This window comes from Littorina saxatilis, linkage group LG2 (assembly GCF_037325665.1).
Source record: "Littorina saxatilis isolate snail1 linkage group LG2, US_GU_Lsax_2.0, whole genome shotgun sequence".
NCBI classification, from domain to species: Eukaryota; Metazoa; Mollusca; class Gastropoda; order Littorinimorpha; family Littorinidae; genus Littorina; species Littorina saxatilis.
In genome coordinates this window covers 42,118,941-42,131,400 of record NC_090246.1, presented here as the reverse complement: position 1 = coordinate 42,131,400, position 12,460 = coordinate 42,118,941, and the positions used below count along the sequence as shown (strand labels likewise).

The 12,460-nt window shown below is 43.2% G+C and overlaps 2 protein-coding genes across 2 annotated transcripts in view; one reads left to right on the top strand and one right to left on the bottom strand.

Annotated features, from left to right (window-relative positions):
- Window positions 1-12,460, bottom strand: part of LOC138959030 (sensorin-A-like) — a 51,099-nt gene that overhangs the window by 26,045 nt on the left and 12,594 nt on the right. The gene's annotated exons all lie outside the window — the stretch shown is intronic.
- On the top strand, window positions 4,357-7,833 carry LOC138959029 (P2X purinoceptor 7-like). The gene is made up of 3 exons (XM_070330393.1): window positions 4,357-4,936; window positions 5,403-5,618; window positions 6,493-7,833. Exons 1-3 carry the CDS (start codon window positions 4,734-4,736, stop codon window positions 6,650-6,652), a joined length of 579 nt encoding a protein of 192 aa, XP_070186494.1. The 5' UTR covers window positions 4,357-4,733; the 3' UTR covers window positions 6,653-7,833.

Sequence of the window (12,460 nt, the reverse complement as noted above, 5' to 3'; positions counted from 1 at the left end):
AACAACACAACGAATGGGTTATGTAACAGATTCAAAACAAAAACACAAACAAGAGAGGTAAGTTTATAAAATGTTTAACTGGGGGGCCAAGTGGTAACGCACTTGCGCTCGGAAGCGAGAGGTTGCGAGTTCGACCCTGGGTCAGGGCGTTAGCAATTTTCTCCCCCCTTTCCTAACCTAGGTGGTGAGTTCAAGTGCTAGTCTTTCGGATGAGACGAAAAACCGAGGTCCCTTCGTGTACACTACATTGGGGTGTGCACGTTAAAGATCCCACGATTGACAAAAGGGTATTTCATGGCAAAATGGTATAGGCATAGATAAAAATGTCCACCAAAATACCCGTGTGACTTGGAATAATAGGCCGTGAAAAGTAGGGTATGCGCCGAAATGGCTGCGATCTGCTGGCCGATGTGAATGCGTGATCAGATGTATTGTGTAAAAAAAATTCAATCTCACACGGTATAAATAAATCCCTGCGCCTTGAATATGTGCGCGATATAAATTGCATAAAAAAAAAAATTTAAAAAAATTTAAAAAAATACCTGCGCTTAGAACTGTACCCACGGAATACGCGCGATATAAGCCTCATGTTGATATTGATTGATTAACTATAGACGAACACAACATTTTGTCCATAATTAAACGAAGTTTCGTAAACTTACCTCTCTATAATAAAAGAAATTCTTGATTTCGTAACGTTAATAGTCGGAATCTCAACATATTCATGTTGTTTTCTCTGCTTCAGCGAACTGTTGTGCGATCAGCCTGTGCATAGCATGATTTTGGCATAGATCCATATTTGGTTATCGAAGTTACGCCGAGCACACTTGTTTGAAAAGACAGAAGGTCGAGTCTGCTGAAGAGTTTGACCTATGAGCGATCGGCTGTGAGGTTACAATGTTTCATGTATCACCATGCCTTTGGGGCCAAGTTTAAGGTCAAGGGCTCCATGAAAGAGCTTGTCGTGCAATTATTTAATGACGATATCAATATGTCGAGGATTCTCATTCTGAGTTTCGAGGATAGTTGACTCTGGTCCGTATTTAGGACGCTTAATCCAAAGAAATACATCAAATAACAACGGGTTAGGGGTAAGTTGTTTAAATTTCTTTTTAATATAAATTCAGTCAATTCTAGGTAAATAAATAAGCTTACATAAATACCTACATGAATAAATAAGTAACAAAATACAAATACTGATGCTCAGGCTGTCTACAATTAAACCACTTTTAAATGACCTTTTGAAAGCATAGCTGATATCAAGAGAATAACACCCTGCGACATTGTACAACATAACTGAACCAAAACAGTTCACCACTGAAACATACATTAAAAGTCGAAGTCAAAATGGCACCGAAAAGTGGCTCACGCCGACCCCCAAGCATCTTTTTGTTTGCTTGATGCATCTCATGAAAGTCAGGGCTGGAACAGGGGGAGGGGTGGGGGGTCCTTGGTTCCGGAAGCCCCGCCCCCCTCCCACCCCCCCGCTTACCCGGCAGATGTACATTTTTGTTCTAAAGGAGAGACCCAAAGTACCCATTCCAAATGCTACATTTCGACAGTATTCAGACCCCCTTGCCTCACCAGCCCAAGTACCCCTGCCTCATTTTGAAGCCCCTCCCTCTCATACACCAAGTCCAGCCCTGAGGGTTGTATCGGAAGTCCACTGAGTAGTGAAAGTAGTTGTAGGTTTGAACAGAATTGTTCCTGCGATATGTTCTACTCCTTGTAACGGGAAATGGGAGAGGTTGTGGTAGAAGTTGAAAAACTGTTATTAACAACGTGAGTAAGCTAATATGCATTTGCAGGACCAAACCGTCTCTTGATGTCCCACAAGCGCCTGCTACTACAGCTAACCGAGCAGCGGGTATAAAAGCAGACTGGCGCGTGCCACGACCAGTTTGTGATTGGGTGCTTTGATGGAACGAGCTCTCGTTTGAACCAAGTTTTTGTAAAGTACGACGGCAGCAGTACAACAACAATCACAAAATTGTGCGAGTGATTACATCTGCATGAACACTACACATGCAGTTCAAAATTTTATCACAAACAACCTTCTAACATGCTTTTTGAGAAAAAAAATTCTCACTCACCAAGTTTGAATTCAAAATCAAACGGCTGTCAGTCAACCAAAGTGGGCGGCGCCAATGATAGCCGTAGGCAACGTCCGAATCCTAAAAATAGTTCCTGCTGTAAGCACCCACCACCTGGAATACGTCATCCAGATGGCGTACGACCCCAACGTTCCGGTCACTGCCGCTGGAGCTGATACCTAACACCAACGTTCGTTGAGCACTGAGAAAGCACAGAGTTGACCGCTTTTTATATCCAGTGTTCATCTGAATTCTTCCTGCTACTTTTTGTCCGTTTTTATTTTTAATTTGTGAACATAATATTTTTTTTGTTTTATACGCCCTGTAAGTTATGATTTTCGTGTTGAGATGACCATGAAAAGGAAATTTAAAATTGTTTTGAAAACATCAGGATCTACTTCTCAACCGAGACACACACACACGAACATTCAGTTCAACCTTTTTGCAAACATAAATGGAATGCAGGCATTAAAAAAAACACACGAGCGTTACAGGTCTTGACGACTTCTGTCTATTCCCACAAATGACCCATGTAGGCGGTGCAAGCTGGATTTGGGAACCATGTCCGTATAAGAGATATCACACAGTTCGGCATGATGTCGCGTTTGTCTCTATCTTTACTCCATACAAATTTCCTTCTGTGTGCGTCGAGCTCCAATGCGTTTTCTTTCTTCACAATGTATTCAGGTAGATTCCAGACTCCTCGGTGGTAAAGCATTGTCCAGAATGTTCTGTACAGGTCTTTTCTGTACAGATGATTTTTCTGGTGTGGTTCAACATTTTCCATCGGCCACCATCCTTGACGAAAGTCCTCATGCGTCACACAGGGCTGTGCAAAACAAAACGGACACCTTTCTCGTCCCTCCAGCGCGGGAATATAAAAAGGCGGGTCCGGGTTGGCTGCACATTCCGATATTTGTGAATAACTAGTCGATCCCGCAGAATCAGTATCAACAGAAATATCAAAGTCAACATCACTTTGCTGGAAAAATGCCTCCAACCTGTCTAATTCATCCGACGAAAGTTCCACAGTCACAACAAATCTTTTTTTCTTAGCCATGATGAAAAACCTTTGTATGACCGAACGCTTGCTTCACGGCTTAGAATAACGGTTCCCTCCAAATTTTCTTCTCTTCGCCTGCAAGATTCGTCGACCAGCTGACCGTTTGGAAGAATCCAATTTGGATGGGTAAAGAAGCATCTCCATCATACCATGAATTGCACTTGCAAGGATGTCCAATGTAAGAGGCTCTACCCCACCCTTCACAATGGGATAACCCTTAGTGCCGGAAAACGATCAACCAACATGACATAGAGTTAAATATTCGCGCCAAATTTTTGACTAAGGACTTCCTAGTAAAATGTGTCTGGTCAACAGATTTAGCTCTGTAAACAGTAACTGAATTCAGGGGGTCCAGACGCATGCCAGCCCTGCCAAAGCATCTGCTGGCACTTTCTGTTACACAGTTGTGTCAACAAGATAACGGGACCTGCATGAGAAGAGTGTTGTGTACTGCAGAAGTAATCTCACAGTGTGAAGAACAATAATACACTCCCAAGTGTACATGATGCAATAATATTATAGCTGTACTTTAACCTATGTTATTACGTTTACATTCACTCCCCGGCATGTATTACTGTTCTGCATCAGTGTTACGCTTTTTCCGCGTAAAACAGAGAGAGAGAGAGAGAGAGAGAGAGAGAGAGAGAGAGAGAGAGAGAGAGAGAGAGAGAGAGAGAGAGAGAGAGAGAGAGAGAGAGAGAGAGAGAGAGAAGTGTGTGTGTCCAACAACCTTTTTTTTTACCCTACTATTATTTTGAACTGACCTTTGATGTTGTACCGCATTTCCCGCCAGGATGTTTTTAACGTCATACGAGCACACACAATACGATTAAAAGTTTGTTTACAAGCTCACTGATTCAAACTCTTTTTTTTCTCTTTATTTATAGGTTATTGAAATGAAAGAAGGTATACGTGAGAACATGCGCGCGCATGTGTGTGTCAGTGTATGTTTGTGTGTGTGTGTGTGTGTGTGTGTGTGTGTGTGTGTTTTATCGCGAGAGAGAGTGAGAGATGGATTAATAAATTAGATGCACGCACACGCACGCACACACACACACACACACACACACACTACTACTGCTACTATTACGAGGAATGAATAAAATCGTCAGTCACACACACACTCACAAATCTTCAGTTCTAGCACCAAAACCCGTTATCCGTAGCGTATGGTTTCACAGCTGACGAGCGGGCGCAGCGCAGCTGTGTTATCTTCTCACGCTTACTGACCGCTGTGGTCAAAAATAGACAGCTCTGGCAGTTGAGAGTAACGCGAGACCTGCCACTCAGCCACCAATCCCAGGAAAGAGGCTCCGCCTATACCCATGGGATTTCTGGCCTGTTGGACCTCGGCCTTTAAAGGTCAACCACATTGCTCGGTCAAAAAAATTCTGCTGAGAGAACATTACTAAATAGTACCAGATGCAAAATATTGGCAAGCAAAGTCCTTTGGTTTAATAGATATCGATCAATGAAAGTGGGTTTTCATACCTGCAATTAAGGGTAAGGGAAGTAAGAATCTAAAACGCAGCCATGGCTGATCTCCCCTCGCAGTGACGTCAGCAGCTGTATTGGCAATGGCAGACAATGAAGAAAACAGTGAAACAAGCAGCGTTTCTTCACTGGAACTATCGTGCTACAGTAGTGATTTTGAGGTTTTGAATGAACACGATCTTCAACCATACCAGTTTGAACCTGAGCTGTCCGATGCTGAGGTTGAGGAAACACCCGACAGAGACGATTTTAGCGAGTCTCTCGATCGTTTGATGTCCACCAACTGGTAAGAAACTACCACTGATTCAGTGATTGTGAGACTCTTCCTCGTATATATTCCTATTATAGAATCGATTCTGGTAGAGCTTGTTTTGCAGTCAGTAATTTGTAAAGTTTGTGCGATGTCTTCTTTTACCCTTGATGCAATTCATGCATGCCAGAAAGTGATGCGCATTCCTGATTATAATTTTAGTCAAAACATCATCCTACTGAGTAGTCAGTATGCCCACTCAATCATTGCTAGTAGCAGTCCCCAAAACTAAAACTAGCCAAATCAGTACACGTATGGATATACCAATGTTCCAATGGAATAACAATTTATTATGGTTTTGTCTAGACATAATGGTCACTACCATTGGTTGTGAATTTGTCCATTTCAGTTGTTTTACTGCCTTAGTAGATCAATTTTTTTGTGTGAGTTTGTAGACTGCAGAGAATTTGAACTAAACTTGTATCAAATTTTGTGTGTGCAGGTGTCAGTGCGCAAACTGTGCAGGCATGGGCTCAATCCGAGAATGCCGCTGTTGTCAAGAAATTCCAGAAATGGAATCACTGACAGTAAGCACAGGGGTGGGCTGCATCACTGACCACCCTGGCTTCAGATCAGTGTGCTTGGACCACTATGTCTTGGAGACATGCTATCACTGGTACAACCAGCAGTATGGGAGGGCTATACAGGATGCTAATGAGTAAGTTATTATTTTTTTAGAATTGTAATCATGATACTATAAATAGGTTTATGTCATAGATGTGCAAAAACAAATAACAATAAAATAAAAAAATGAAAATTAATTGTCAGATATTCATTTTTATTTCAAGACAATTCATTTATTCGCATGTGCTAATTCTGAGCAAAGCAATATGGGGAATGTTTTCAAGTATCCTGATTGTACACTTTGTGTACTGTGGACTGGGTGGCCGAGTGGTAACGCACTTGCGCTCCGAAGCGAGAGGTTGCGAGTTCGACCCTGGGTCAGGGCGTTAGCAATTTTCTCCCCCCTTTCCTAACCTAGGTGGTGGGTGCTAGTCTTTCGGATCAGACGAAACACCGAGGTCCCTTCGTGTACACTACATTGGGGTGTGCACGTTAAAGATCCCACCATTGACAAAAGGGTCTTGTGTGTGGCGCACGTTATATGTCTTTCGGATGAGATGAAAAACCGAGGTCCCTTTGTGTACACTACATTGGGGTGTGCACGTTAAAGATCCCACGATTGACAAAAGGGTCTTTCCTGGTAAAATTGTATAGGCATAGATAAAAATGTCCACCAAAATACCCGTGTGACTTGGAATAATAGGCCGTGAAAAGTAGGATATGCGCCGAAATGGCTGCGATCTGCTGGCCGATGTGAATGCGTGATGTATTGTGTAAAAAAAATTCCATCTCACACGGCATAAATAAATCCCTGCGCCTTGAATATGTGCGCGATATAAATTGCATAAATTTTTTTTTTTAAATCCCTGCGCTTAGAACTGTACCCACGGAATACGCGCGATATAAGCCTCATATTGATTGATTGATTGATACTGTCATTAATACTGTATGCTTGTTTTTCTTTCCAGGCGGTATCGGTATGTAGCTTACCGCATGCTTGTGCGGTGGGTCTGGAAATGGCTGGGGAGAGACATCAGGGTCACCTTACCAGCTTGTGCGGTTGCAAGAATTAGAGAACAGTTTCCTAGTGCAGATGGGCAGTACGTGGGTTATAGGGACCCAGAGTAATATTACATTATATGACAGCATCAGCCCATTTTTGCATCCTTATGTGTTCCAATTTTATTGATAATACATTGTCATTGTGATTAAATATTATTATTACATTGACGAGAAAATAAATATTATTATTACATTGACGAGAAAACTATTTTGATGTGTGTTTGTAGTTGGTTCAGCTTGTGCCACACATTGATTTGAAAAAGTGTGTTTATTTATTTATATTTAAGATACAGAAGTGCAACAGTAAAATCATGTAGTTTGTAACATGCATAGTGTAGTTGGTATATTTTTGTGTGCAAGGAGCATGGGGGTGGGTGGGGAGTGTTCACAGCTTTTTATGATTTTCAAATGTGTATACGAATTTAACTAACAAAAACAAGTTAATACTGCCATTGTCACATCCACCTTTGTTTTTGTGTCACCATGAGATAGCGAAAGCGGTCAGATATATTTCACATGTGGATTGTGTGGTGGTGTCTCACCTCACTCATACCTCAAAGTCATTGAAACAAGTAGTTATAAGTTATCACTTGCAGAGTCAGGTCTGCTCTTTTTTAAACTGTTTTGTCAACATAACAACAAATTCTACGGTACACAACTTACTTTTCCAATAAACTCAACAACTTACTCTTTTCTCCAAGTTAAATTTACTTTCCATCCTGTCTCAAGTAAACAATAACCAACACATAAACATTCACAGGCACATTCACCCATCCTCTCAGATAACGAAAAGCACAATCATTAGTCCACAAAGCTATGTGTAGCTAACAGTTAATTTACCACTGAAAGTCAGTTCTTGTAAAGACTTGCTCAAAGTACACACACATTAAGCATTCAAGTATTGATCATAGTATGTCACAAATTTGACATTATTCGAGCACACACACACTTGGCCAAATAATGCACACCTGAATGTATTTATTTAAAACGAAAATACTAAAAAGAATTAGTGATTTACCAACAAAATAAATAAATTAAAAAATATAATAATAATGCGACAAATAGAACACAAACACAGCTCGGGAGCGGGACGGGTCAAGCTGACACTGACCGTACCAGTGGGCACTGCCAGCCGTGTTGTTTACAAACCCAAACACAGGGCGATAGCTGGACGGGTCAAGCTGACACTGACCGATATTTATGTGAAAACACGCACCGCGCTTCATCTGTGTGTTTCGCGTGTGACATCCCCGATGGATGGTTGGGACTGAACCAGGCTTTAGAGTCCTTATTGTTTTAATTCCGAAACTTCTCATCAATGCCTCACGTGGAAGGTAGCAGTCACCTTCGAAATGTTCATGGCAAATCGCAGACGACGAAGTCGGTGTCCCACACTTTGGGCCAAAGTTTACTCTTTTCTCTTGCACGTACCCACCTATCACGGACTGTTTTTTTTTTCGGGAAGCGGTGCAAGGTGTAGCCATCGGCTTGTTTATTTGTGCATCGCCCAACCGCACAATATAGGCCATTGGAAGTTTTTCTTCGTTTTGGTTCAGAACTAACACTATCCGAGATAAGCGCCGCCATTGTTGACTACATACGCTGACGTCACGAGGCAAATGATCACGTGGGCGCGGTTTTCACAGGTGCAAAAGGTTATCCGAAGTAGATTTTATTCAATATAAAAAACAAGAAGCATTTTTCGGAAAAAAGATTTTCGGCATGCGACTTCATTTAGTATGTAGATATTTTGTGCAAAGTTTCATTTTTCAATGTGGATGACCTTTAAGGTTTTTTTTATGACTGCGTTGACCCTCGTATTCAAGGAAGGAGGTTATTTCCATGTCGAACGTTTTGCTCAATGCAATTGTTAACTAATATGTAGGTGTTCTAATTATGATAACACTGGCATCATTGTCCAAGCGCCAAATACAACATAACCATCGCAGAAAACGCTAGGAGAATACACGACGATAGAGTATTGACACGATAATTATGCCCTCAGCGTGTTTTACACCAACTGGTAATGCTATATTGCCTAAGGAATTCAACAATGATTGTGAAAGCCTGGGATATGAACGGGTTTAAAGTGATGATCGAAATGCTCTTTGATCTAAAGTCTCAGGGGTTGGTTCGGGGGATTTGACTAGCCACATTTTGGGCAAAATGTGGCGGTCGCTCATCAAAGTTTCAGACGAAAATACAGAGGCGTATTGGAACTGTGGTGTAACTGATTGCCCGAACGTTGTGTGCGAGCACGTTACAGCGTTGAACGTTACTGTAATTACTTGGGCTTGAACTCTTACTACACAACTTTGTTAACTAGTGTTTAGCGAAATGTCCATGCGTTACATGGTTACAGAGGGAAAAAATCATACTTAACTCGATCCTTCGTATTATTCACAGTCAATTAACACTGAAAAATGCTTTATTCTCGCCTGCTTCTTTTCCTCCGACATGTGACACCTTGAAAAGTGTGCACCAAAAGGGCGTATCTCTCTTCCTTATGTCTATCAAGCGCGGAGTCCATTTTTGGGTGTTAGAGACCATGGTCATTGTTTTCCGACGGCCGCAGCCCGTGAATGTTTCAGACCACAAAGCCAGGCGCACAGACACTGCTTTATCTCCAGTGAGGATTATTTGATTCCTACTAAGTGATCGATACGCTGGCCATAGGGCGACCATCGCCGCCGTATAGGAGATCAGTGCATACAATCTGCATATGTGCGACACGAAGCTTTATACATGTACTTTATCCCCTTTGCTCTTTCTGACAAAAAGCGAATGACGCGTATTTTGACAACGAGGAATTGCGATGCTAGCAATACAAAAGTGATTGTCTGCGGTACGATTAGTGACATTTCGCAACACTCAGGTGTTCTGTGTGTGTGTGTGTGTGTGTGTGTGTGTGTGTGTGTGTGTGTTTTCGTGCGTACGTGCGTGTGTGTGTGTGTGTTAGTGAGCGCCTGCGTGGATGTGCGTGTGTTTAATATTAGAGGTCAATATACGCAAAATTTCAGAATGATCTAAGTGAAAGTCCTAAAACTATGTCGAGTGTTCACCAACCTTTACTTGTGGATGGCAATAGACGCTCCAGAAATAATTCCGTTAGGTTTATATGGGTTGTGAAAGAATGAATACTCTTGCTTTCAGCGAGGGCTAGTTTTTTCTACACGTGCTCCTTGTCTATGTGTTTCAGACACACCCCTCACTAGTGACTAACCTCATTAATGTCACGTGGGAAAGTTTGACTCAATAAAAGCAAGAGCATTCACTCTTTTGCAACCCACCAAAACCCGAGTTGATTCAAACATCGTCTATTGGTAGAGGAAAGCTAAGAGGGATTTTCAAACTGTGAAATATAAATAATTATAAATCTTAGCTACCTCGACAAGAGGGCAGGTTGTTTTTTTCCGATATCAAATTGATTTTCGGCAAACTCGTTGTTTAAAGACGGAACTCGATAGCCTGGGATGGCAGTTTAAGGGTAGAAAAACCCTGATTTCAAACCTCCGCTGCCTTGCCTGGAGAGGGGGGGGGGGGGGGGGGGCTGCAGCGTTGACTACAGCCTGTCTTCCATAACACTTCAGCCCATACCTGTGTCCTGGACAGAGAGAGAGGGGGGGGGCTGCGTTGACTACAGCCTGTCTCCCATACCACGGGGGGGGGGGGGGGGGGGGGGCCTGCGTTGACTACAGCCTGTCTTCCATACCACGGGGGGGGGGGGGGGGGGGGGGGGCTGCGTTGACTACAGCCTGTCTTCCATACCACCTCAGCCCAGGCCTGTGTCCTGGAGAGAGAGAGGGGGGGTGGGCTGCGTTGACTACAGCCTGTCTTCCAAACCACGGGGGGGGGGGGGGGGGGTGGGGGGGGGGGGGGCTGCGTTGACTACAGCCTGTCTTCCATACCACCTCAGCCCAGGCCTGTGTCCTGGAGAGAGAGAGGGGGGTGGGCTGCGTTGACTACAGCCTGTCTTCCGTACCACGGGGGGGGGGGGGGGGGGGCTGCGTTGACTACAGCCTGTCTTCCATACCAGGGGGGGGGGGGGGCTGCGTTGACTACAGCCTGTCTTCCATACCACCTCAGCCCAGGCCTGTGTCCTGGAGAGAGAGAGGGGGGGGGGGGGGCAGCGTTGACTACAGCCTGTCTTCCATACCACGGGGGGGGGGGGGGGGGGGGGGGGATGCGTTGACTACAGCCTGTCTTCCATACCACCTCAGCCCAGGCCTGTGTCCTGGAGTGAGAGAGGGGGGGGGGGGGCTGCGTTGACTACAGCCCGTCTTCCATACCAGGGGGGGGGGGGGGGGGGCTTTGTTGACTACAGCCTGTCTTCCATACCACGGGGGGGGGGGGGGGGGGGGGAGGGGGGGGCTGCGTTGACTACAGCCTGTCTTCCATAACACCTCAGCCCAGGCCTGTGTCTTGGGGAGGAACCTCCAGCGTCACCTCACCGCCACGATAAAACACGAGAATAATCCTCTCTGGCGCAGACCCATTGCCCCACGGTTGCGACGGATGCAGATGACGTTGTTTAAAGCAAGTGAGTCTGTTTTCGAACCTGGAAAACAGGGCTTTATTCCAGCCCGCGCTCCTTAAAACGACCTCTGGTGATCACGGTCACTCGTGTTTAAACTTAACAAATAAGCAGACCATACCTGATAACCAACAAGTCGCGTAAAGCGAAATTAATACATTTAGTCAATCTGTCAAACTTTCAGTTACACACACACACACACACACACACACACACACACACACACACACACACACACACACACACACACACACCCTTTTCAGCCATGAGTTAAGGGAAAAATCTTACTTAAAGCTGAGACAGACCCAAGTATTTAGTTTTCTCTGTGTGATTTTGAGAACTTCTGTTTTCTTGCAAAATCACATAAATACAAACATTGACTTTTTCGTATCAAATCTTCCGGTGAAAATACGGAAGACGCGCTGTGGATTTCTTAACCGCGTGACTGAACGTCTTTTAAACTACATAAAACAGGTTTTTAATTCATTTTGATGAAATTTGTCCGTCTGGCTGCACCATACTTTCAGCTTTCTGAGTCTACCGTATGTAGTGTGTTTTTGCCCAACCACGTACTTCACCTCGTCGACCTCTCTTCTCATCTCCATGATCTTTTGAGTTCTTCTTGTTCTTTGTATTCTTCTTCTCATCATTCTTCCAAAAGGAACGACCTTTTTCTGCTATTTTGCTTTGCCTTTTTGTTCAAGACGACAGTCCAAGTTACCAGTGAAAAGGACAACACACTTTCTTTATCCTATTTCCTTATTTTCTATTTAACTTATTTTATTTTAACTTACTTTATTTTATTTTATACTTTTTTGTTTTTACCTAAATGTTATCTCCTTTCATTTCATTTCATTTTATTTTATTTTACTTATTCTAACAGGACATTTGGCGTTCAATATTTACTGGACCAAGACTAGCTGTCGATAGAGTGAAAGTAAAAATGACATAGCTTTCAAAAAGGAAGGTACAACACCCATCCATAGTTCCATATCTTATTTTAACGTGAGTGAGAAAAAGTAGCAAGCAAAACAAATAAACACAGAAAAAGATTAATCGACCAGCCCGGCCCCTCCTGAAATCAGAAAGGAAAGAAGAGTAGCGTTTAAAAACACCTTTTTGGCAAAAAATAATGTCTTAAACGATGTTGTCCTTGTTTGGTCAACAGCAATCGGAAACAACGTTTTTAGCTTTGAAAGTGACATATGGTGCCTTAGTTCAATTGTTACATTTCAACTAATAAACCATCATTTTGTTACGTCAGTTGTACACAGTTAAAGAAACAATGGATTACATCGAATTCGCTTGTGTATGACGAATCCGTGTTTTTTTTATCTTCT